This window comes from Arvicola amphibius, chromosome 6 (genome assembly GCF_903992535.2).
Source record: "Arvicola amphibius chromosome 6, mArvAmp1.2, whole genome shotgun sequence".
Classification (NCBI taxonomy): domain Eukaryota; kingdom Metazoa; phylum Chordata; class Mammalia; order Rodentia; family Cricetidae; genus Arvicola; species Arvicola amphibius.
The window spans coordinates 57,825,989-57,853,346 of record NC_052052.2 but is presented as its reverse complement, the minus strand read 5'-3'; the positions used below and the strand labels follow the sequence as shown (position 1 = coordinate 57,853,346).

Sequence of the window (27,358 nt, the reverse complement as noted above, 5' to 3'; positions counted from 1 at the left end):
GTTTGGGGTTTTGGTAACTCTGAGTGTTGCTGAGGTTTTTGCTCTTAAGATAGAGTACTCTCCCAGCTTTTAGTATTTGATATGTCAGAATCAATTCTTTTCAACAACTGTATTGATTGTAGTTTCTGGTCAGGGGCAAAGCATTTGGTACTTCCCACAAACAGACCATTCTATAATGATGTCTGCCTGAATTCTCCACGGACTTCATCCTTCCCATATTGATCTGACATCTTTTATTCTTGTGAGCAAAGATTGAACCTTGAATAATATCTTCTGATTAGATCTGATTTCCCATCTCATGCCTTCCTATATCTTTTTATTTCATGTTTTACATATGTTGCATTATTTACATGATTATTTATACTTCTTTGTTTCAAGTCTGCCTTTCTCATTAGACTATGATTTCTTCAATGTGCAGAAAGCATGCCTTAGAACAGAGTACCTGGCATGTAATATAATTTAAATATTTGATCTCTATCTCTTGTATATGTTTTTGTTGAATGCTGGATTAGTCTAAGCTGAATTAACTTGTCTCCAGCAACAGTGAAGATGGAGGAAGTAAATATCTGTATCACACAAGTGGTGTGCCGGAGATGGAAATTATACATCCTATATGTTAGCCTGACTGTGGCCAGACTTTTCCTGTAGTAATTAGGCTACTACACAGTCCTATGTGTAGCCAGAGTACGTGGGATAATAGGTCCTATTGGAATGCATTATGCTCAGATTTGCCATTTATAACTTTGAGGCTGTCTACTGTATGAGAGATGTAAAGCAGCTTTACATTTAGATTTTAAAACATCTGGATCTTTTTGACAGGTACCCATAGGCATTCTCAGTTTCAAATCCATTGTTTGTGGCATTCCAGTGGTCATCTTACCTATGCCATTTGTTTGAAGCACAAAATACTGAAATAAAGGACCTGATGATTCCTATTATTTGTGTTCGTTTGTCCCATAGAGAACTCTGTGGAAGGAACCAGGATTCTGTGTTCCAGATGTTCTTTGGGCTTCCTCTTTCCTACCTTCCTCACCAGAAGTCTGCAGCTGCCAGATACTTTCTCCATTCCTAACTGTAGCTGTAGTTCCCATCATTCCATTGGCTGTCAGAATGGGTTCCATTCAAACACAGAGAAAGATTTTGTGTAATGCTCATCATGCTTCTCAATATTGATGCCCTGCCCTTTTACCTGTGAAAGATTTAATGTGCTGTATCAGAGGCATGAATTTCAGTCCCGCACTCCATTTCACAAGTTGTTTCTGACACTTACCTGTATATCAGGTCAGCTTTAGTGAAGACTGCAGTAACATGCAGAGACAGTGCAGGCAGTGCAGGAGCAATAAGTACACACAAGTGCACTGGTACCAGAGCAACATGTGCACACAGTGCAGGCAGTGTTGGAGCAACGCACATATACCCCACACAGAGGCAGTACACACCACACACACACACACACACACACACACACACACACACACAGGCAGTGTTGGGCAACATGCACATAGAGTACAGTCAGTGCCAGAGAAACATGTGCATGCAGTGCTTTCAGTACTGAAGCAACATGCACATACACGTGCAGTCAATGCTGAAGTAACATGTACATAAAGTATAGTCCCATCAGAGGAGAGCTTATTGCCTGTGCAATCAAACATAAACAGTGTTCATATTTCACGTGAGGTCCTTTATGATGAAAACTTGGATCCCTGAGTCTTTGGAAACTACACATTTTCCATAATGCATTCTGCTAGAGATCTTGGAATACAAGCTTTGTAATTCTGAAATTATTTGACAAAAAAAAAAATACGTTGGCTGTAAATTAGACATCTGCTTGTGAATTACATACTTCCAATGCATATTTGCAATGCATGCCTCTTCACCAGGACATTTCTGTGAATGTAAACCAAAAGCAAATTAGGGGCTGAAGATGGCTCTGTGGTTAAGAGCACTGGGTACTCTCCCAGAGGACCCAGGTTTAATTCACAGACCCACCACATCAGGTGGCTCTACTACCTATGACTCAAGATCCAGGAGGATCCAACACCCTAGTCTCCAAGGTCATCTGCATTCATGTCTATGCATGTACCCACACATAGATACACATCAAAAAATACAATTAAACAAATTAATTTTGTTGCATAAAATCAAACTTTAGCTTGTAGTCAGATTTGTTAAGGATTCTTACCACAAATGTGTTACCAGTATATAGTAATGTGCAAAGCTTACCAGTTAGTGCCTGCCTGTCTCAGCCTGTTATCATCAAACATGGTCATCTCATTAGAAAATAAACTCCATGTCCATGAGCACAGCCCCTGGTTCTGTGTCTGCTCTCTTCTGGAAACAGCCATGGTTAAGTTCCTAAGACTCACTGGAGTCCCAGTATAACATCTCAGGGTGGGATAGAAGTAAGTATCAGATTGAACAGCATAGGTATGTATGAATGGGGGGAATTTTTAGCTGAAAGGGGGGCATTAAAGTGAAGCATTGCAAGGCGTGCTACTAGTTTTATCTAGTAGAAGAGAACAACCAAGGGGAAGGAAATAGGCTAGAGAGTATCTAGGCTGAGAAAACATACTGAGTGGTTTGTTAGCTGTTATGTTGAGAATGAGAGATGGAAACATTGGATTAAATTCTGATTTGGAGGTCGGTAGGGGTTTATAGTTACCAGCTTAGTAGTTAGTGCTTGAAACTGTGAGCATCGATGAACTTATGTAGACTCAGTTGAGGATAAACATGGGAGTTTATTTCCACAAGCAGTTACCTTAAGGAAAGGGAACATAGTACATATACAATATTTGTTTACTTCTGTTTGTCTATGTGTACACATGATGTCTTTGTTTGGGTGAGGGCCTGCACATGCCGTCACACCTGTATAGAAGTCAGAGGATAACCTCAGGGGTTGGTCCCCACCTTTCACGTTAGTTTAAAGGCAGGGTCTCTCTGGTATACTGCTGTTTTGTGCATTCTAGGCTAGTTGGCCTGTGAGGTTCCGGGGGATGGTCCAGTCTTCACCATCTGTCTTGCAGTAGCTGTGCTGAGATTATAGACACATGCCACTCTATCTAGCTTTTACACGGGCTGCAGGAATCTTAACTCAGATCACCAAGCTTAGCAACAAGTACTTTTACCCACCGAGCCATATTTCTAGCCCAATGATGCACTTGTAATTGAAGTATAGAAAAGAAAGTCAAAAGAGAGAATGTTCTTGAACCTGGCTAATATCTAAGGTCATTAAAATTCTTGGTGACAGCAGTCCTGATGCAGTTGTGGACCCGTAGCTAGAGAGTATTTGTTTGGGAGTGTTTTTCTTGCCGGTTCCAGAAAGAGAAAAATACCAGGGCACCAAGAGTTTGTCTATTTTTCAGGGCCCATCTTATTGTCATTATCTTTTAAGATTTATGCTTGTCTCTCTGACAATGAGTACAGTTGGTAAAGCATGGGTAAAGCCAATCCCCGGCATGTAAACTAGTGTAATCCTAGCAATTCGGAGGTAGAGGACAGAGGACCAGAAATTTAAGGTCATCCTCAGCTATATAGCTTGTTTAAGGTTAGCCTGGCATGAGTGTCCAAGTATTTGGGGAAAGAAAAGGATGCTTTTAACTGCTCACAATTTAGGACCATTCACAATTTCTGTTCTATCATTACTGTCTACTTCTAGAGCATCCTTATCACCCCAAAAGGAAACTTTGATCTCATCGAACAAATTGTTTCCCTTTCTCCATTTTCTCTAGTTCTTAGCAACAATACTGTACTTCATGTCTCTAATTTGTCTTTTCTGTATGTCTCATTTAAATGGAATCAATCTGACTTTCCACTACGGGCTTCTTTTCTTTTAGCACAGTATTTTCAGGGTTCATCCATTTGTAGCAGATACTTACTTCTCTCCTTAGAGCTAAGTGACAATCCACTGCATGAAGCAGCCACATTTTCCCTATTTAGCTGCTAGACACTGGGCTGTTTCTTCACTTTGCTATTGCAGTTAGTGCTGCTATGAATATCTGTGTCTGTGTATAGGTGTGGTTTTGATTTTTGGTTTTTAGAGACAGAGCTCCAGATTGGTCTTGCTACACATGTGCATTTTTTGAATGCTTATTTTTAATTAATTTGGATACACACATACACACACACATCAGAGAGGTAGATTATGTGGAAATTCTATTTTAACTTTTTAAGAAAATGCCACTTTCCTCTAGTAGATATGCGGGGTTCCAGTTCTTCATGCTCTTGCTGACTGCTGTTAGTCTGATTATTGTCACTATTGTGATGTGATTGGTTCTGAAGTAAAATCTCACGTGCTTCTGATTTATATTTTTCTAATGACCCAATGTTGACACTCATCATCTCTTCGAGTCCTTTTTGGGATCTCTTTCCTCAGAGCTCAAAAAAGCCTTTGAAAGAGGAGACATAAAGAATGTAAGAGCCAGAGGGAATAGAGGACACCAAGAAAACAAGGCCCTGTAAATCAGCATGAGCAGAGCTCATATGAACTCAGAGATTGAAGTAGCATGCACAGGGCCAGCATATTGTGTCTTCCAGGTTATTGGTTTAATGGGATTCCTGAGTGTGTGAATGAGTGGTCTCTGATTCTTGTGCCTTCTCTTTTCCTTCTGTTGATCTGCCTTGCTCAACTTTGATGTGATAGTTTTTGTTTTATCTTATTATATTTTATTTTGTTATATAAATAGATAACAGTGCTACAGTTCACAGCCCCAGGGGTTTGGTAACAAGGAGGGCCCAAAGGGGGATGCATGGATTTCACTCCAAAGAGAAAATAGAAGGGATCTCCTGGGTCAAATGGAGGTGGGTGGGGATGGGAACATGAGGGGTTGGGTTGAGGAAAGGGATAGTACTAGAAGAGATGTCTCAATATGGGGAGCATTTGGGGGTCAGGTAGAAACCTGGTACAAGGGAAACTCTCACAAATCTACAAGTATGACCCCAGTTTAGACTCTTAGCAATAGTGGATAAGTTCCCTGAACTGGCCTTCCCCTGTAATCAGATTAGTGACTACCCCAATTCTCATCAGAAAGCTTTCATCCAGTAACTGATGGAAACAGATGCAGAAACCTACAGTCGAACACTGGGCTGAGCTGCAGGAATCCTGTTGAAGAGAGGGAGGAAGAATTGCACAGCGAGGGGGGGATCAAGGCCACCACAGGGGACCTACAAAGACATCTGGGTTTTTGGCTCATGAGAGCTCACAGACTCTGGCCCACCAGCTAGGGAACCTGCACAGGGAGCCTAGGCCCTGTGCATATATGTGACAGTTTTGTAGCTTGGTCTACTTGTGGGACTCCTAGCAATGGGAACAGGCCTTATCCCTGGCACTTTGCTTGGCTTTTGGGAACTTATTCATCATGCTGTGTTGCCTTGCCCAGTTTTAATATGGGGATTTTGGGGGATTTTAGTCCTAAATCAACTTACTATGCCGTGCTTTCTTGACACCCATGGGAAGCCTGCCCCTTCCTGAGCAGTGAGTGGGGGACAGAGGGAAGGGGAGGGGAGGGAATGGGAAGAAAAGAGAGGGGAAACTGCAGTCAGAATGTAAAAGAAATGAATACATTTAATTTAAAAAGAAAAAAATGAATGAATGCATATAAACCTAGTTACTAGAGTAAAGGTTAACAATGGAACTGTCGTCTATAGCTGCTGGGAGAGGGAAGATCAGTTTCTCCAGAGGAGTTACACTGAGTATATCTACCCCACCAGGGCAGATCTTATGTTCAAGAGTAGTTGACCAAAAATAATGAACTCTACAGTGTGTGTGTGTGTGTGTGTGTGTGTGTGTGTGTGTGTTTATTTGGATACAGTTTGGTGTATTTGTTTGTTTGTTTTGTTTCTTTTGGGGTGGTGTTGTATTCTGTCTTCTAGGTTTTGGGGGGGTTGTTGTGTGTTTTGTTTTCTTGATTTATTTTTTGAAAAAGAACTGGAAGTTGTGTGGATAGGGAGGAGGAGAGGACCTAATGAATTTGAGGGACAGGAAAAGTATAAACAAAGTATATATAGATTTTAAAATTGTTTTAAATAATTTTTAAAAATTAAGTTCTTTTTGGCCATTTGTATTTCTTAGAATTGTCTTCAAGTTCTTTACCCATTCGACAAAATTTGGTTATCTTTAGAATACGAAGTTGCTAGAAGGGTATCTCTTGTATTCTGGATAGTGGCCCAGTTATGATTTGCAGTTTCTCCCATTTCCTAATTATTTTTTGTTGACTTCATGGATGATATTCTGTCAGCACAAGTTTTGAACTGTAGCCTAGTCAATTAAAATGCACATTTTCTTTTGTTGCTTATACATTAGCACACAACTTTACAACTTTTCTTTGGCACATCCAAATGTGCTGGCTTAGGTGTGCTTTCCAGGTTTTATGTTTTGCAAACTGAAAACCCAAAGTCATTTGTTAACACTATTTTGATGTGGTACCTTTGGGGCATGATTGACAATCATCCCTAAGATGCTGAGATGGTGACTTTGTTATACAATCGAGATGCCTCAGCAAGCTTGCTGTCTAGTCATATGCTGCCCTCCACCATGTTATTATGTGGCACAATGGTCTTCACCAGGTGCTGGCACCACTCTCTTGAACTTCCCAGCCTCCAGAACTGTGCTGCTCTCAGCCTTTGCTTTTCCTTTTTTGACCCCTACCTCCAATTCTTCCATTTTCTCAATGTCTATGGTTTGTATTCTTTTTCTCCTGGCCCTCTGCTTCTCCTTTCTCCCCAGCTTCTCCATCCTGTACGGTAATGTAACTCTGCCTCTACCCTTGCTAAACCCTTTCACAAGGCTGGTTTTTCCTTTATGGTTTCTTGGTTCTCTTTTCCCCCAGCTTCTCCTTTCTGTGCTGTGATGTAACTCTCCCTTTACCCTTGCTATCCCTTTCACAAGATCAATTTTTCCCTCCTGGGTTCCCATACCACCTATGCTTCTCCTTTCCCCACAGCTTCTTCTTTCTGTGCTGTGATCTAACTCTGTCACCCTTGCCACTAGAAACAAGGTCGAATTTTCCCTCCTGAGTCCCTACTTCTCCTTTCTCCTCAACTTCTCCAACCTTTACCGTAATGTAGCTCTGCCTCTACCCTTGCTAAACCCTTTCACGAGGTCGGTTTTTCCCTCCTGGTTCCCTGCTTCTCCTTTCCCACAGCTTCTCCTTTCCCACAGCCTCTCCTTTCCCACAGCTTCTCCTTTCTGTGCTGTGATCTAGCTCTGCCATCGTTGCTACTGGTCACGAGGTCGGTTTTTCTCTCCTGGGCCCCTGCTTCTCCTTTCCCCCAGCTTCTCCTTTCTGTGCTGTGATGTAGCTCTGCCTTCACCCTTGCTGCCCCTTTCACAAGGTTGGCTTTTCCCTCCTGATTCCCTATTTCTCCTTTCCCTCAGCTTCTCCTTTCTGTGTTGTGACATAGCTCTGCTATCCCTTTGCTGCCCCATTAGCAAGATCAGTTTTTCTCTTCTGGGAAAAACCCACACCACCTCTGCTTCTCCTTTCCCCACAGTTTCTCCTTTCTATAACTGATTTTGTCTTACAGATGCTCCCTCACTTCTGCTTTCTTTCTCTCTGTTTGCTGATTTCATTTCCTTTTGCTGGTCTCTCCCTGCTTCTCCCCGACTCTAAGCTTCTCCTTTCTGGGATTCTCTAACCAATCACTGACTCTGCCTGCATTTGTGGTCTAGTGAATTTGCCTGTGCTTTTCCCTTTTCTTGTGCTTCTCTGTTTTCAGCTTTTCCCACGTATCAGCTCTCTCACCTCTGCACCTTCCCAGCTCTGCTGATCCTGTTACTTTTTTGCTGATGTAGTTTCTGGTTTTCCCCAGACTTTTTTCTGCTGCTGCTAATTTTCCTTTTGCTGCTAATTCTGCCTTACTGTTTCTCCTTGTTGTCTATATTTTTTCTGTATGTATACCTTTTCTATATTTCTTCATTTTTCTATGGTTCTTTCTAGCATCACTTTTACCTGCCCATTTTAATGGCTATTTCTGCCTTTTTTTATCTTCCTGTTACTACTGTAGCATCTCCCAACATAAAGGCCAATATTAAAGTTAGAGGTAGCTGATTAACATATGCAGTAGCTATTTCTCCCTGGGTGCTCACCTCTAGAGCAGGTACTATGGCTTAGGAACTGAAGAAGTTTTATTTTTTAAGGGATAGGTGTGGTGCTTCATGGCCAAAATGGGTGGAGATATTCCGTAACTCCTCTAAGGTGTTGAGTGGGCAAGCCTTGTCTTTCCTACTATTAGTATATTGAATACCATACCAAGAGCAATGAAACAATAATGAAGGGTAGGTTGTTCTTTTAAAAAAAAAACTGGATAAAGAGATATGGAAATGTAGAAGATAGTAAAGATGTGAGGCTTGTCTAACCAAACAAGAGAAGATTAGAGACAATGAAGGCGAACAGGGGGAACAAATTTTATACCGAAAGGAGTTGGATTGAGACTGTAGCATTGAAGAGTTGATTATAACTAAAAATGTGGTATTAAAGCCTTTGGTTCTGAAAGAAAATAAACAGTTAATGATTTCCATTCTAGCACAGCTACACAGGTATTTTCCTATTTCTTTTCTTTTCTGTTGTAGGTCCTGAAGCTGTGCCTCCCTCCCTTCTCAAAGTAGTAATGAAACCCATAGCAACTGTAGGGGAAAGCTACCAGTATCCTCCCGCAAACTTGGCTGCACTCCTCTCTCCACTTATGAGGCTAAACTTTGGTAAATATCAACTGTTTTTAGGTTTTCAGGCTTTGCCCTTAGGATTGACCTGAATTTCAAAAGCAGGTTTTGTGTTATGGTTAACTAGTAGATTTATTGTATATTGTGGGTTAATATCTTATGTGCAATAAGTTACTTTTACTGAGTAATAAGTGAGGGTGGGGAGGAAGAGGTCTAAAGACATAGACCTATGTAGTCCTCAAAAACAACTCTTGAGGAACGAGGGAGATAGCCTAGTCAGTATAATGTTTACTGTGCAAGCATGAGGAACTAAGATCCCTCACACCTATGTAAAAATAAATAAATAAATAGGTAGGTAGATAGGTAAATAAATAAATAAAACGAGCATGGCAACAAAGTACAGTGCCGAATGCCTACACTCCCACTGCTGGGAAGGCAGAGATAGGAAGGTCATGGAGACTTGCTGACCAGCCAGCCTAACCAAATCTGGGAGCTGGGAGCTTAGGGAGAGGCCTTGTCTTTCAGGAAACTAAAAAATAAATAAATAAAGTGAAGAGGGATTGAGGAAAATATTGGTGCTAATCTCTGGCCTCCATATGCACACCGATATACACATGTACACACACATACCAAACACAAGAACAATAGTGAACAAACAAAACAGCCAGATAGTTCTTCTATGAATTATATTTATTGCTGGGCATGTGATGCAGACTTAGTTTGATAGGAATCAGACTGCACTTACTGAGCCCTAGGTTTCATTGAAGCACCATGTCGGATGCCTTATTAGGTTTCTATTGCTGGTGAAGCAAACTTAACAAAATTTTTATTATCTTGTAGTTAGTTCTGTAGGCCAGAAATTCAGCATGAAAGCCAATGCAGGAACCTGAAGGCAGGCATGGAAACAGAAAGCCATGGAAAATGCTTCTTATGGGCTTGCTTTCTTATACAACCCAAGACCACTTGCCCAGATGGCACTGTGCACAGGAGGATGAGCCTTCCTATATCAATCATCAGTCAAGAAACTGTCCCACTGACATGCCCACAGAACATGCCCACATTCCTCAGATACTCCTTCTTGTTAGATGGAGTTTGAGTTGAGCTGACAAGACAAAACAAAACAACCAACCAAACAAACAAAAAAAATCCCCAAACTTAGGTCTTTTGTTTACTTAACACACACATATGCCACTGTCAAGCCATTCTCTTTACTTTCTTGTTTATCCCTAAGATCTCATGTTAATATCATAATATAAAACTTAGTCTACCTTTATAAATCTTTTAAAAAGATATTAAGCCTGTAAAAAGTTTTGAACACTTTAAAAGTTCAAAGTCTTTAAAAAATATTCAAAGTCTCTTAACTGTGTGTTCCTGTAATACTAAAAATAAATAATTTCTTACTCTAAAAGAGATGAACCAGGGCATAAAAGCAATAACACTTAAACAAAGTCCATCCATGTACCTATAAATCTATTAGCTCACTGTGTGATATCTGGACTCCAGAAAGTTTGGGCAATATTCTTTCTTTCTATCTATCTGTCTATCTATCTATCTATCTATCTATCTATCTATCTATCTATCTATCTATCTATCTACCACTGAGGGAACTGAAGGTAGCAAACTGGAGTCTAGAACACTACTTACTGACTTTTCCCTCATGGCTTACTCAGCTTGCCTTCTTATAGCACCCAGGGGAGCTGCCCAGGAGTGACACCGCCCAGTTAGCTGGACCCTCCCACACAAATCATTAATCAAGAAAATCCCTCACAGACTTATCTACAGGCCAGCTTGATAGAGGCAGTTTCTCAGTTGAGGGCTCTTCTTGTTGTGTAACTTTAATTTGTGTGAGGTTGCCAAAATATTAACTGGTATACCAGATAGAAATTTCCCTGTGTGCTGAACATATGCTGGAGAAGGGGGTGAGGCGGCACTAAGAGATTTGTAGCTAGCATTTTCTCATATTTTTAAATAGAATTTGAGTGTTCATATTTCTCTAGATGTTATCAGATAAATTTCCCCAGGTGGGCCATTGGCAGTCCAAGAGTTAGGACTGTGATTCGACTGGATCATTCTTTGCCTCTCAAAAATTCTCAAACCTCTTGGTTGAAAGAATTCTGTTGCATGCAGAAGTGGCCCAAGTAGATGGCTTGATTCAGACATTGAATCCTAACTGAATCAGGGAGCCAAGCACTATATTACAGAAATGATTTTCCTTTCTTGTCTTTCAGGTGAGGAGATCCAGCAGCTATGCCTTGAGATCGCTGTGACTCAGGCACCATCATCGCAGAGTGCAGCTGCGCTGTTGGGCTTGTGGGTGATGCCACCACTGATCCATGGACTGAGCGTATGTAGTAGTGCCAGGTGCTGAGCATAGCCAGGAACGATTCTTCTCAGAGATGGCCACACTCACCTGGTCTCTGAGTCAAGAGTAGAAAGAAGTTTAGGAATACTTACTTGGTCTAGCTGGCCAGCAGCCTAGAAGACGACATGGCTCTAATCCTCCCCTTCCCATTTGTTTTAACTGCTTCTTGTTACTGAAGAGGATGGTCATAGATACTAACATTCCTTTTGGAGCCAAGTTTGCTTGATAATATAGTGTGGATATCTCAATGGGTATGGAGAGAGAGACAAATCCGTCTGTACTGAACTCCTCTTGTCTGCATCTCTTCCTCCCGTTCTTGGAGTAGGGTACAACTATGGGGAATCTTGAAAGCAGGGTAGGATCTGGGTTCACATCCAAAGAGGGACACTGGGGAGGGAGTTGGAGGAATGAACATCTGTGCTTGAGGATTCAGCATAAACAAACTACTGAGGTAGAAGTGACCCTTTCATTTTGTATTTGTGAAAGTCTGAGAGCCTGTTTCAGAGGTTAGCCAAAGGTACAAAAGAATAGAGTAAGTGTTTAGAGATATATAATGGGAAGGAATTTTAAGTCTATCTGCTGCAGGGGAAAAAAAAAGAATATTCCATGATTTCCTAAAGCTCTAACTTGATCGATCATCAGTACATGATCTATCATGATCTGGCTTTAGTTTATTTCAAGTAGTACAAGATTCTCTTATATCCTCCATATCTGGGCGTTAGTCCTGGTTCTACATTGCTTTTGTGTTTGGTCTTTCTTACTCCTCGCGATGGTCTTTAGTGGAGGTGTACGTTGTTGAAGTCTGCACTTTCTTACTCCTCGCGATGGTCTTGAGTGGAGATGTATGTTGTTGAAGTCTGCACTTTCTCTCTTTTTTTTTCTTTTTTTATTATTAAAAACATAGGAAAGAGGACATGAGGATGCAGGAGTTAAAGGACAGTAAATTATAATGGCTATTCACAGGGTCCAGACTGGGAGAGGTGGAAAGAGTGTGCCCACGATGAGAATGGGAAGCGTTTTTCGCTCTACTCCACTGAACAATTGCTGACATTTCAAGTGGAGAAGAGAACTAGGGATGAAATGAATCACAAAAGGCAGTGCTCTTGCCACGGTGGCTTTTCTCTGCTGTGGTGTACTCATTAGTGATGCCAAGATACTCACAGTGTTGGGGATGGATGAGGGAGACAGATAGAAGCAAAGATTGGGAAAATGATCTAGCAACTGAGAAGATAAGGGATTAAGAAAAGCAATGCCCTCTCCACACACACACACACACACACACACACACACACACACACACACACACACACACCATGAGACTGTCTCTGAGAACACAGTGTTCTGGTAACTTCTGACTCCTAGAGGAACCATTGCTCTGGGCACATAACAATATTGTCCTCCCCTTTGTTACCATGACGGTCTTGCTAGCACCACTGCTCTCACTTGTCCTCTCCAGTGCTTTCCACCTAGCTGTCACTTGCTGTCACTTGCTGTGTGCCTGGTACTTGCTAGGACTCAATCCATGTTATAGACGTCAGCTTTAATGTCTCATCTCTCTGGCAGCTCATTTTAAAAGTTAGCATTCTTGAGTTGTAATTTATATACCCCTAAGTGTCTAGTTAGTGGTGAACTTTGATGAGTCTTAGTACATTTGTTTCTCGTCATCTCCATGAGTCACAATTCACTCAGTACAACACTGGGCCTAGTTTTAGTCAGTCTCTACTCTCAGTTGAGGATCAAGCAACCAATAATGTACTGTCTATAATTTTGTCTGTGTGTATATGGTGTATATGTGTATGCATTTCATGTATGTTCAGGTGCATGGAGTATGTAGAGTATAGGGGGTTGAGGTCAAAAGTCAGTGTTGCCCGCCTTCTTTAATTCCTTCTTCCTCTTATTTCTTGAGACAGGGTCTCTCAGTAGACCTGAAACTCACTGATTTGGCTAAACTGGCTGATCATCAAGCCTCAGAAATCCTATTTTCTTTGCTTCCCCAGCCCTGGGATTACAGGCAAAGTACATGCCTTTTCACATGGGTGCTAGAGATTGAAAGTGTGTGCACAACGCACACTTTACCAGCTGGGGCATCTCCTCAGATCCTAGTTTTGTCCCTCTTTTCTCTTACATTATCTCATTAGTTCTTTGAGGATGTTGTACAATGTACTGTGATCCAGCTTCTTCCATATCTACCTCCTTCCCTACTGACCCAACTCTATATCCTTTTCCTCTTTAAGTCCATCGAGACCAATTTATGCTGCCCAGATACTCTTGAGTGTGTGACTTTCCACTGGAGTAGAGTATACCTACCAGGAGTCACATTCTTAGAGAAAACTGACTCTCTTTCCAGAAGCTGATGATTATCAATAGCCCCTAAACTAGGAATGCGGCTTTCTTCCCAGCTCCTCTCTTCTCTCCATGCTGGGATTTGGTCTGGCTTGAATTTACGTAGATCTTGTGCATGTTGTCACAATTGCAAGGAGCTAATATATGCAGCTACCCTGTACATTTAAACGGCACATAAATTTTAGAAATTTGTTAGCATAAAATTATATTTTGAAACTTTGGGTCTGGGAAGATTATTATTTCCACTTTATAGATTGATAAACTAAGATGTGTTTTGAGCAAAATTTGCAGAGGGTAATATGTGGGAAGGCAGTGTATGGCTGATTCCAAAGCTTTCTACCCTGAACTCTTCCTACCTGTTTAATCAAGTGTCTAACAGCCTATCCTTAGAATTGTCTCTACATTCCTGTAGGCCTTCCATTTCTGATTTAGACCTACTCAGATCTTCGCATCTGCTTTGGGTTGTGGGTATATGTTAATCATCGTAAAATGATCTGAGCTGTAATAGTCTTGAAGATGTGCTCCTTAGAAAACTCATGCCACCTTAATGGACCTCTTGGAAGGATTGTACTGTCTTTTTCCCCCAACCTGCTTCTTCTATACTTGTCCATTACTATCAAACTTGTGTTTCTAAGAATGTTTAGGTGCCATGTAACAGCTAATAATTAGTCCTGCCTCATCTTGCCTCTCATGCACTCTAAGATGCTTTGGTCAGGCCTGCATGCTCAGTGGGTGTACATCCACACACTGGCATGTGTACCCACACACATGTATACATACAGTGCATGAAAACCACAGAAATAACCAAAAAACCTGAAGAGCAACTATGACATACTTTCAGAATTAACATTTTATTCCCAACTCTGAGGTTTCAATTAAGCAGAGTAGTTGAATGGATTGACAGCTTCTCTTGTTAGAGAACGTGATTTTAAAAATGATTTGGAGAAACTGGCAAAACGGGTCAGTTGGTCAGATGTTTGCTGTGTGAGCAAAGGACCTAAGTTTGGATCTCCAGCTCTCCAGCATCCATGTAAATTTAGGTCAGATGTATTGTGTGCGTAAACCACTAGTGCTGAGAAAGTGGAGACAGGGGACCCAAGAAGCACACCGGCCGGCCTGTCCAATTGGTGAGCTCTGTGTTCAGTGAGGATCCCTGTGATTGAGGAGGACACCTGCAGTTGACTGCTAGCTTCCTCAAACCCTGCAGCACACACCCCTGTACACATGCACACCCACATATATGTGCAGCACATATACAAGCACCACATACAGAAAACCCAAACAGTAAGAAAAGATCAGAGTAGCAACTGTGACATACTTTCCGAAATAGCATTTTGTCCCCGTCTCTGAAAGGGTTTCAGCGATTCAGTTGAGTGGATTGACAGGTCCTACATGTACACATGGGACACCCTGGATCAGAAGTAAGTAAAACAGCTATAGTTACAAGTGTCGGTGACCCTTTGAATCGTGAACTCATGGGAACATAAGGGAGAAAAAGGTAACCCACAGCTTTTAATCTGTCTTCTCTCCAACTCAGTGATGACTAGAGACTTGGAGCACCACACAGTTAGACTGACATGTTTATGTCTGACTTCTTCTGTTTCCCTTCCAGACGAATATCAAGAAATACCTCCTGGTATCGCTGCCTCTGTGGGTAAAACATGTCTCTGATGAACAGAGCCAGAGTTTTGTTGAAAACCTGATGGTGGCGGTTTTTAAAGCAGCTTCCCCACCTAGTCATCCTGAGTTGTGCCTAAGTGCCTTACAGGGTCTGAGCCAGGCCATGAAACTGCCCAGCCCTTCCCACCACCTCTGGAGTCTGCTCTGTGATGCTACTGGGAGAATTTTTGACCTGCTGCCAAATAGGATTCGGGTAAAGAACAAAAATATTTACATTCCTGACAGTTTATGCTTGGGCTTCTTGAAAGTCATTTTGGCAAAGCAGGCTGGGGAATGTTTTAAGAATATGGGTGGGAAGACTAGCAAGAAATAACCACATTCTTCACTAGGAGTGTGTTTGCTTCCAGGATCTAAATTGAGGTTGAGTATTTAGAAACAAAGTTTTGAGCAAGCTTAGAGGTGAGTTAACCAGTGCTGTACCGGATGCCTGACAAAGATGAGTAAGTCCAGTAATCCCTAGCCAGTGCACCTTGGTGACAGTGCCTTATTTGTCATATCTGTCATAAATTATCACTTTATTATCATTTACTTATCTTAGTTATTGCTGTCTATCATACAGCTTCATGTTGGCCCTTCCCCTACCACTGCAGACCTCCCCAGTAAAGTTTCACCACCAGGGTAAAATCTGCTTAGAATAATGGAATCCTGATAGGGAGAAAAAGTACAGCCAAGCGAACACCCAGAACAATGGCGAAGACATTTTTCAATTGTGAAAAGACTGTCTATATGTTTTGGTTTGGTAACGTTAGAATCTCATCGGCAACTCTTACTGGGGATAAACAAATCTAATAATCTTTCAGAATATTAATTGAGGTGATATTCTTATCTTCCACTGTATTTTGACATGTTTGAAATTTGTCTTTGTCAGAGAAGTGACCTCGAACTGTACATCAGTGTAGCAAAGGGCCTCTCGGAGATGACGGATGACGGTGCCAGCCGGCTTTCCCAGGTCACCCAGGTAACAATGTCCATCTACGCATTTTCATTATTGAGGCAGACATTCCACTTGAAGAGTTGTTTACAATAGCCTTTTGGCTGAATATAGTTTTTCATCCAACTTGTTGCTGGATAATTTTAGGGAGCTGACTTTCTCATTCACTCATCAGGTCTGGTAGCCAGCCTGGTGTTGTGATCTGTGTTTAATGCATACTGTCTAGATGGATAGATAAATGAATAACTTTTTAACACAATTTCTTAGACTTTGTCAAGAACATTTTGTGTTATCTTTTGGCAAAAATGAGAATAGAATAATGTCTTCAAGGTAATACCCACAAAAATAGGAAATATTCTGATCAATGAACTTGGTATGTTGAAGGCATCAGCAAATAGGTCTCACTTTTTTTTTGGTACTAGATTCTGTCCTTTTATAATGCAAAAAGGTGGTCCTTTGTAAAACAAGTAGCCCCCAGACCCACCCACATAGCAAAATAAATACAAAATGCTTTGTGAAGTTGGAGTTCCAAGTAAGCACCAAATACTTTGGCACAAATGCATTCCAAATGGCATACTTATTTGAATATAACCGTTCATACCATGTAGTGCCATGCGCCCCTCATCCCGGTTGCTGGTCGCTCTTGTCCTTGTCCGGTTTGCTTGTTCCGTTAGCTGCTTCAATATCCGCATCACATAGCAGTGGTTTTGAACATGGGTTCTCTGGGCCTGGTGCTGACTAGAAATGGGGATTCTCAAGTTCCACTTGAGACCGTGGGACCCAGCAGTCTATATTTGAATAGTCTCCCAACCAGGCAATTCTGGTACATCCTGAGGTTGAGAACCACTATTACAGAGTGTTTGGCTCTCAGCATTTTGGAGATTTGCTTATTTTAAACAGAGAGAAGCTGTTCAGGGAAGTGGTAAGAATGAGTCTAGAGTCTCACTCTGTTGAGTGAAATCCAGATCTGCAGCTTATAAGCAGTGTGGTCTTGGTTAAGTTACCTAACCTCTTAATTTCCCTGTCTGTGAAGTGGGTACAATCGCAGCTACCTCTTAGGGTTGTCCTGAGAGTTGGATGACCTGGTCCATGATAAGTTCTTGGAACAGTACCAGCTCAAAGCAAGATCTCAGCAGTTACTTAATCGCCACATTCTTCCTTGATGCACCAAAAGTCAACAATTGGTAGTTTCTTTGAAATAATTTGTAGTTCTTCAGAACCATGCCAAGGACGTTTGCCTACTCTGACATTAAAATCCATTGGTTTGTTTTGAATGTCAGCTCTCTGATAGATGTATGATTTTCTGACACCATACGCTGGTCATTTGGAAAATGGTGATTCATCAAGTTTTGAAGGTCTTCTAAATGTTGGTATGTTTTATTATATGATATGAAAACATCATATTTGTTATGATCCTCAGAAATCGTATCAGAAAAGCACTCTAGACACTGGGAAGTTCTCAGACTCAAAGAAATAGACTTTTTTTCTGAAAATTTAATTTTTATTAGAAGATTTAATTATTGGCATAAATACTATGACGTATTTTTCTTGGTGTGATGGGCTCATTTCTTTAGGTTTTTAATAAAATAGTCTATATAGTAGGCAGTTAAAATAGCCAGAGTTTGTCATCATTCCTTCAAGAAATTAGTGCTCCATATAGAACTATTTCAGTTCTCAACTCGGCCTTACCAGTGTTTCTACTTGATCCAACTATGACACTAGGGAACATAGCTGACCCTATGTGTGTCTTCCTGGTTGGTTTTTTATTGTTTACATAAATGTAACTGGAATCTCAATTTACTTATTTTATATAGAGAGGTGTTTTATCTGTGTCTATAATCAGTGTATCATGTGTGTGTCTGGTGCCCATAGAAGCCAGAAGAGTGTCAGATCCCTTAGGACTGGAGTTACAGATGGTTGTAAACCACCATGTGGGTGCTGGCACTTGTACTGGTGTCTGGAAGAACAGCAAATGCTTTTAGCCTCTGATCTACGTCTTATGTACCTCATAAATGGATTTCAAAAAATAAGCGGTATTAAAAATGAAATGGGCAACTGGGCGGTGGTGGCACAGGCCTTTAATCCCAGCACATGGGAAGCAGAGGCAGGCGGGTCTCTGTGAGTTTGAGACCAGCCTGGTCTACAAGAGCTAGTTCCATGACAGCTAGGGCTACTACACAAAGAAACCCTGTCTCAAAAACAACCAAAAAAAATTGCAATGGGCCTTAGGATCTCCAGAATTCTGTGTCATATTTTTAAAACTGCTTCACTAAAAACATATTAAGTACTTAAATTGGTATTTGGAACATAGTAAGGGTAGCCTGTGTTATGTTATTATTGTGTATGCTTACTTGTCAACCTCTAAACATAATCATGGTTTTCATGAAAAGACAAAAATATGGCATTGCAGCTCTCTCCAGCATGCTAGGCTCTGCAATAGAAAATGGATAGAAAATAACATCAAGCTCACGGTTTCCGACTGCCTTTGCCTTGAGGTTCTGTTGACTTACAAATAACTGAACAGTTGTCGTCTCCCCCTCCCCAGGACAACATAGAAAAGGCTGCCTTTGTCAAACTGTACTTGGTCTCTCAAGGACGACTCCCCTTGATGAGCCTAATGGATCTGATCACGGCCGCCATGCAGCACCATGAGAAACAGACTCTGGCCTGGATGATCCTGCACTGCCTTTACCAGGCACGCATTGTGAGCCATGCCAACACAGGTGAGGGCATAAACAGTGGCCTGCTGTCTCTCTTCAGCTGCATGCGTCTCCTCAAGTTAAAAGCTAACTGTGTGCTCAGGGTTCATGATGTGAAATTCCCAAACGATCAATAAAGATACTATGGAGGGGGCTGGAGAGGTGGCTCAGAGGTTGAGCATTGCCTGCTCTTCCAAAGGTCCTGAGTTCAATTCCCAGCAACCACATGGTGGCTCACAACCATCTGTAATGGGGTCTGGTGCCCTCTTCTGGCCTGCAGGTATACACACAGACAGAATATTGTATACATAATTTAAAAAAAAAAAAGATTAAATGGAAGGACAAAGAGAATTAAAAAAAAAGATACTATGGAACAGAAAAACTAGTTTTTTTGTGGTTTGGCCTTTCCCCAGATGAATGGTGTCTTCAATGGATGATAAGTTGTGGCCCACACCATCTATTTCTTGGATATAGGAATGAATTCTTTTGAAGATTTCCATATTTTTGTTCCTCTAGACCAGGCCCTCAACCGGGGTTGTAACCCTTTTGAGGGTCAAGGGCCCCTTTCACATATATCCTACATATCATATATCCTACATATCAGATATTTATATTACAATTCATAACAGCTTAATTACAGTTAAGAAATAGCATAATTTTATTGTTGGGGGTCAGCCCAACATGAGGAACTGTATTCGCGGTCACATCATTAGGAAGGCTGAGAACCACTGCTCTAGACCCTCATGGACACAAGCATTAAAGTTGCTTCTGTCAATTTTACTTTAGTTTTCTGAACACACAGATGGAAATTGATTCTGCCTGATGATAGAAAATGGGTTTTGTTGGGGGGGGGGTCTATTTAATTAAGAGTCATAAAGGGAAACAGAAGCAAAATTAAATAGTTTATATGAAAAGACTTCTCCGGCTTTTTTTTTTTTTTTGGACAGGTACATACACCAGGGTGATCTTAAACTCAAAGAGATCCAAGTGTTAGGATTAGGTGTGCACTGCCATGCGCACCTACTTACAGAGCATTTTAGACATTGGACTGTAAGAGCCTCCAGACAATGGAACTTGCCCTTGGCATCTCTGACCTTGGCTGTATGTTTATTAGGTCAGTTGATACATTGCGATTGAGCAGTTTACTTATTTGCCTTAGTGCCTAAGTACTAAAAACATGACCTTGTGGTTAAGAAACTTAATTTTCTTTTATTTAAGTAAATATATTTTATATGTTATTGGCGTGCTTGTGTGCATGCGTGCGTGTGTGTGTATGGTTGTGCTATGGTGTGTGTGTGGAGGTTAGAGGACAACTCTGGGTATGTGGGTCTCTCTCTTGACTGTAGGGTCCATAGATCAGACTCAGGTCATCAGGCTTTCCTGGCAGACACATTCACATTGATAAAAATACTTAGAACAGACTGGGTCTGTCTGATGTTCCTTTTGGTTCCGATGAGCCTACTTGCAAAAGTAGTTCTCCTTTCCTCTCGCTAAGTTCTTAGGACCTCCCTAAGTAGTTTTTCCTGTGCTGGAACCTTTCATTTAAGAACAAAAAAGAATATTTATCAACGTCTATACTGACATTTCTTTTCCACTTACCCTACCGTGGCTGGCTGGTGTTTCTCTTTTTATGTCTTTGGGACAGGCTTCTATTACTCTGCCGTATTGAGAACAGGAGAGCAGAGGAAGACTGTAAATCAGCTAAGTACCAAGATGCAGTGTTACTGCCTGGTTGCAGTCCAGATTTCTCCTGAAAGCCATGGCGGTGACATCTCTAGCACTGCATCTTATAGCTGCCTCCGTTGTGATGGTTACTGCTGATGTGTTTCAGGCGTGTTGAAGAGGCTGGAGTGGCTCCTGGAGCTGATGGGTTACATGAGAAACCTTGGGTACCAACCAGCGTCTGACCAGCGTGTGGCTCTCCATGAGGTACATAGAGAAGCAGCGAACCTACCTTAAAATGTAAAATTTATATTTTCTTTCCCAAAAAGAGACTCTGTGGCTGTCTTCACTGCTGTAACAAATACGTGAGGTCATCAGCTCACGAAGTGAAAACATTTATTTGGCTCACACGTTGGGGTTCTTGCACAGGATCCATGGGTCCCATAGCTTCGGACCTGTGAAGTGATACATCATGGAGGGAGAGTATTGCTGACCCAGATCTCAGACCCGTGTAGTTCTCTCAGGTCACCCCCACACACAAAGATCTCCCCCTAGTTACCACCTCCACGGGGTCTCCTGCTCAACCTGGAAGCCAGGGCCTCTGGGGTCACCCAAGACCCAATATCGAGCACACTCTCTACAGGGTCTTCTACCTTCCAATAGCACCACCCTGGGGACTCAGCCTGGAAGCCGGGGCCTTTGGGGTCACCCAAGACCTGATATCGAGCACATTCTCACAGCTTTTCTTTTCTTTGTTATGAGAAACACTGGAAATAACTTTTTGTTGTTACAAGGAAGCAATGACTCTTGCCGTGTTTCTGGAGACTCTCAGGACTGTCTTTTGAGATTTTTTTTGGCTATTCCAGAACTCACTCTGTAGACCAGGCTGGCCTCAAACTCAGGGATCTGCCTGCCTCTGTGTCCTGAGTGCTGGGATTAAAGATGTGCCTCCCTCCGCCCCACCCTGGTGAGAAATACTTTTAACAAAACATGTTCTTTGATTCAGAAGACCTCTAGTTAGAAAAGAGGGTTCTCATACAGTTTGGGGGGAATGCCAGGCTCAGACCTCTTCTCTGCACACATGTGACTGGAAATACCTAGGATGAAGAGATTCCTGCAGTGTGTGCCAACACCTGCATGCAGCATGTGGAGTAGGATTTCATCACATCTGCAACATGACCTATGATACCCCCAAAGAAAAGGCCTCTTGTAATGGGTAGTTGTAAAAACACCCAATAAGATAAACATAGCTCTTTCCTCACTTTTTCTTCTTAATTTTCCTTGCAGGCATTCTTCCTGGTTGAGAATAATTTACATAGCCTGATATGTTCTTTGAAATCCTGTACCATTTGTCTAAAGAGTTGTGTGTCTTTTTGAAGTTATTAATTTTTTGCTTATTTTTTTGTTTTTTGATACAGGGTTTCTCTGTGTAGCCCTGGATGTCCTGGAATTCACTATTTAGACCAGGCTGGCCTCAAAATTCACAAAAATCCATCTGCCTCTTCCTCCTGAGTGCTGGGATTAGAGGCATGTGCCACCTGAATTTATTAAAATTTTAATTCATCAGTTTGAATCTTGAGAGACTGAAAAATACTTTTTAAAGAAACTTTTTCAGCTAATGCAGTCTCTTTCTTACTTCCTGAGCTTTTTATTAACTTTCTGTTTTCTTACAAAAATCTCAAAATACTTAGCATGCAAATTAGCTGGTTAAAGTATAATTGAGATCACAGTAATTCAGCATCTTGGAAGTGTCCCCATTACCATGTCTACATCTTTTTCAAAGTATCTAATGTAGTCTGTAGGCAGATAGATTCCAGACAGATTTTTTTAAATGCCTAAAGATAAACTTTTTATTGTTTAAAAATAACATCAAATGTTTCATATTCTTAAAAATCAATTTTGTCCATGTAATAAATACCTTTAAGTTTATTTAGCTCTTTAAAACACCAGAAATGGTGATGTATTTAGATCTTGATATAATTAAGAATAAATTATATTTCTCCTGAAGTGTTGGAGGAATGATCCAGCCTCACAGACGGGAAAGTCAAGGAACCTTCCGAAGCACAGTGAGGCTCAGCAGCCAGCATGGAGCTGAGTTTGCTGTTGAGGGTAGTTCCTCTTCTGGGCAGTGGTGAGAGAAGAGGAAGACGGCTTTGCATCACGGTGGAGGCTGTGTTTGTTAACCTGTGTCACTCCGAATAGAACATGAGCTCACATTACTTCTATTTTCTTAACAGGCTTTGGACTTCTTGCTGCTGATATTTGCAGCCGCGGTGATGGTGTGGGCAGACCATGAGGCCCCACTTCTCCTTGGCCTCAGTGCCAGTTGGTTGCCATGGCATCGGGAGAATGGCGCTAGTGGGCCAGCAACAGCCTTGCTTGGCAGGAGTCCGATGCATAGAGTGACCGTGCAGGAGGTTCTCACTTTCCTTCCCAGTAGCATGCTATTGCTGCTACAGAAAGAGCCGTGGAAGGAACAGACCCAGAAGGTGAGGGGTGGCAGCTGCCTGGATTAGCAGGGCAGGCAGGCTTTTGTCTCCAGCACTTGCTGCTGTAGTATGGAAGTGGGAATTAAACAAAGCTTGGATCGCACCAAAGGCTTTCATACACAGCCCCAAGTATCACTTTATGCCGTGTCCTGGAGACCGAGGCCAGCACAGGCTCGTGGTATCTGTTGTGTAGAGACAACAGCAACAGCAACTCCTTTATGGTGAGGGGCAGATAAAGCCTGTGTCTCCATTCATTTATTGAGGGCACACGCGCTCTTGATCCTAGGTGGAAAGGATGCATTTTACCTTCAATCCTTGACGTCAGGCAGATGAAATCAAGATTTGGGATGGTTTGCTGTGTCCAGGGGAGGCTCAGATCATTCTAGAGGAAGTGTAGGTCTAGAGTGAGTAGCTCTCTTTCTGTAACACAGCAAAGGGCCCATTTGGCTTATTCTTTTTTTTTTTTTTTTTGAGACAGGGTTTCTCTGTAGCTTTGGAGCCTGTCTTGGAACTAACTCTTGTAGACCAGACTGGCTTTGAACTCCCAGAGATCCGCCTGCCTCTGCCTCCCAAGTGCTGGGATTAAGGGCATGCGCCACTACCACCTGGCTTTATTCTCTTTTTTTCCCCCTTCTTTTTGGTTTTTTTGAGGCAGGGTTTCTCTGTATAGCTTTGGAGCCTGTCCTGGCACTTGCTCTGTAGACCAGGCTGGCCGTGAACTCTCAGAGATCCGCCTGCCTCTGCCTTGCAGGTGCTTTGATTAAAGGTGTGCACCACTGCCAGCTTCCATTTGGCTTATTTTATCTCACAGAGCCACTATGTGTACCTGCCATAGCTGGCCTGTTCTAGAGCCTGATGAGGGTTTTATTACAGCCCAGTCCCATCACCCCTGACCTCAGGAAAGCTTGTGTCCTCCAGTGTACAAACTCAGTAGAACACATGGGAACATTGTCTCCTTTGCCTGGCTTTATCTGGCTCCATCCTATCTTTAGTACAACTAATTGGAAGATTCTTTTTGAATCCCATTTAATCAAAACTGGATTTTTATGATGTTGAAAGCTTTAAACTAATAATTTGTTGCTTATTTTTAAAATATGAACATTAATCCTTAAAAGTATTCTGAACTATGAACCCGGCCTTAGCTACGCCTAACCTCCACTGAGTGTCTCAGCTGAAAGGCCTTTCACAATTAAGTCAGATAAGAATTAGGAGGTTGCCCCGAGCTTTGCAGTTTTTGTTCTACTTTTAACCAAAATAAATGTAGTGTCTTCTGTTACTTCCGGACTAGGACACTGTTCGCTTTGGATAAAGGATAGACATCTTAAGTTGATTATATATTTGTAGTGACTGTTTGTCTACTAATAAGTTATTAGATAAGCTGAGGAAGGAAATTTTATGAGCCTATTATCCATGGCCAAAATGCATATGGAACCAGTGGGAGGTAGCATGATGGACAAAAAATAGCTTTGCAGCCAGGTGTAGCTAGGCTCAAATCTTGGCTCTGCTGTTCAGAGGGAGGTGGCTTCGGCAAGGTCACTAACCTGGCAGCCTCTCAGGGTGACTAGAGATAATGTTAATGATAAACAGAGGCCTCTGAGCCCACACCTAGCTCACTTTATCTGCACCAGGTCTTAGTATATCTTTTGGGGAAATGGGTTAGACTTGGTGAGGCCTTTTGGTTTGGGAGCTGTGTCTTTCGGCCTGTCTCACCTCTCTACCCCTCCACCCTTCAGTGTTTGTCTTACTTCCTGTCTCATTTCTTCTACTCCAGCCTCAGCAGGAACTGCTAGAAGACTGTTGCCCTTCTTCTCATGTCTGCAGACCCGAGAGACCACTGATCTCATGCTGATGGTGGGACTTACGTCACTAACAATGTTCTTTTTCACCCTAGTTCATTGACTGGCTATTTAGCATCATGGAAATTCCTAACGAAGCCTTTGCGGCAAAGTCTAAGGATCTTTTGAAAGGTATTAATTACTTCTTGCTTTATGCCCAACGTGGGGTAAACCACCCATTGCTGGCTGTGATGTGGAAGAGCATAGTTGGACACATGATTTCAAAAAATGTCCTTAATGTGACCTTGCAAGTCAGAAAAATGGGTTAAAAAGGAGGATAAGTGCCTTTAAACTTAACTTTTAGATAAATGGTATTAGGTATTTTTATTATAATGGTAAAATGGTTAAAATTTACAAAATTTAGGAAAGTAAAAATACAGTGAGCAGAAATTCAGAGTTCTGGAGACAGTTTTGATGCCTTCCTAGGTTTCTCTCCATCCAGGATATGAGGACTCAGCATCTTTGTGATCTGGAACAACTGAGACAGTGCAGTAGACAGTTCTGGTTTCACCTTTCGTGGTTTAGCATTATTTTTAAATTCTAAAATGAATTCTTATACTGGCTTCTAGTAATAGTCGGTGCTGCTTAGGGAACTAGGCATTGCCTGTGCTATCAAGCGCTTCCAGGGTTTCCTTGTTGAGGGGATCATTGTTAGTCTTGAAGACTAGTTGGGTGGGGAAGTGCCAAGCTCCATTTTGACACCGTTGATAAAATAACCTTTTGAGACCAGCACAGCTCTGTCCGATGCATCTGTGTGCTCTGTGCTCTTGTCCTCCTAGCTACCCTCCTATCCTTGCGAGTTCTGCCGGAGTTTAAGAAGAAGGCTGTGTGGACTAGAGCATATGGTTGGTGACATCCCAGGAGCCAGCAGCATCCCCACTGAATGAGACAGACCAGAGAGACAGAAGGTTTTCAGGACTGGTGTCTGAGATTGGTGAGAACTGAACCTCTCAATTAGAAACCATGAGAAGGAGGCTTCATACTGACACTTCACCTCATGTGTGGCCAGAAAAGGGGTGTATTACTCGGGTACTCTGGGTATTTGAAGCAGAAATAGGAACATGACTTCTGTGTGACCTGAGTTCATTGTAAAAAATTCCTTTTCTTTGTGAAAACTGAATTATATTTTCTCTTCCTTAAATTCTAGTAAAATAATTTTAAGAAATTTGTATAATGCAACCTTTATTTTTAAGTATGTGGTTTGCTGGCGAACCATAGAGGTGACAAGAGTATCATGATCTATTTTCCTTGTTAGCCACAGAAGAAGTCACTGAGTCAGTGAGTTAGACAGATTTTATTCTTGCTGATAAAACACACTTAAGAGAACTGCTAGGCACATTCAGATCGCTAGGCATGACACCCACTGGTACCCAGGTTAGGTTCCTCAGTGCCAGGATATAACTCCTGTGCTTGGTTGTCATGCGTGCAAGTGAAGTTATCCACTTCACAATAGCAGTAGCTGCAAAGGAGACTGTTAGTTCACAAAGAAATCCAAGGTAGGTCTGATGAATCCCGTGATGCCGATCCATTCCTCTGGAGATGGGGCCTCCTACTTGGCAAGGTGTCTGCCAGCAACTCAAAGGTAAAGAAAGGTTCTGTTCCCCACAGCCATGGGAGAAGCAGCACTGTGAGGTCTCTAGAAGCTATGTAACTCTCTGAACAAGCGTCTGGTCCCTGGCAGGTGGGATACACTCGGTGACAAGGCCTAAGTCACAGGGGAGGCAGCCCCGAGCAAACCATCTGAACTGAGTTTGCGCAGGAGAAAGATAATAGGATGTCAGACAAGCAAAAACAGATAGCTGTGTCCTCAGGAGGTCACCCACTTTATAACTCCCGTTCCCTACCCGTGGCCTAAAGGTTTGAGAGATATCACAAGTCTCAGCTACTGCAGTGACTAGAAACTCAGACAGCATTTTAATTTTGTCCTAATTATTGTGACTTCACATGGGCTCAGTCTTCAACCAGTCATATAAAATGTACAAACAGGTACTCATTGGGAAGAAAAGTCGTGACACTCAACGCCAGGTGCTTTCATATCTGCCACGCACAGTGCCTGGGGCTTCACAAACACCATGCAATTTCTACTACTCACAGGTGGCACATACCTTCTCATCCCAAAGTGCACCTGGCACGTTCAAAGTAGCACTACTAATTTTATTTTCCAGATATATAATTTCTTTACAAGTTAGACTACAAGGAAATAAGTTTAAGCCAAGCGAGAAAGAAGTGATAGTGATTTATACCAGCCGCTTTCTCGTCCCGTGTGTAACAGAGACTGAAAGACATCTAGCATTTACTATTGGGTGCCAAACAGTCAGTACACTAGACTTCTCATTTGGCTTAGCTTGTTTGAAGTCTTGCAACAAACAATGTCCAGGGAATATTGTTTTCTATTTTAAAATGGAGCAGAAATATTTAGTAAGTGGGAGAGTTTTGCCTGAAAGCAAGGTCCTAGAGCTTGGTTCCAAAGCTATTGCTACTGCATCAGACACCTTGGCTCCCACTTTACGGTGCAGATCTGCTAAGAGAAACATCAGGCTTTTGGCACTGGGAAACTTGAGTCTAGTGGAGCAAACCAAGTGTGTCTGCATACATTAAAGAGCTGTGGATTCCAGGGTACCTTGGAAACACAGGAGACTGAGCACTGAAGAGGAAGTGGGCACTAGAGACATCGTGAATCAGCAACCAAGCATTTGCTGAT

At 41.9% G+C, this 27,358-nt stretch overlaps 1 protein-coding gene across 2 annotated transcripts in view; it reads left to right on the top strand.

Annotated features, from left to right (window-relative positions):
* The window catches only part of Focad (focadhesin), a 282,441-nt gene extending 256,619 nt beyond the window's left edge, over positions 1-25,822 (top strand). For both annotated transcript variants that reach the window (XM_038334886.1, XM_038334887.1), the window contains exons 36-44: positions 8,567-8,695; positions 10,885-11,000; positions 14,974-15,234; positions 15,910-15,999; positions 18,518-18,695; positions 20,503-20,600; positions 22,571-22,822; positions 24,714-24,789; positions 25,437-25,822. In XM_038334886.1, coding sequence (XP_038190814.1) covers positions 8,567-8,695; positions 10,885-11,000; positions 14,974-15,234; positions 15,910-15,999; positions 18,518-18,695; positions 20,503-20,600; positions 22,571-22,822; positions 24,714-24,789; positions 25,437-25,510 — 1,274 coding nt within the window. In that variant the 3' untranslated portion in view covers positions 25,511-25,822. The remainder of the gene's footprint in view (positions 1-8,566; positions 8,696-10,884; positions 11,001-14,973; positions 15,235-15,909; positions 16,000-18,517; positions 18,696-20,502; positions 20,601-22,570; positions 22,823-24,713; positions 24,790-25,436) is intronic.
* Positions 25,823-27,358: the final 1,536 nt, after the last annotated feature.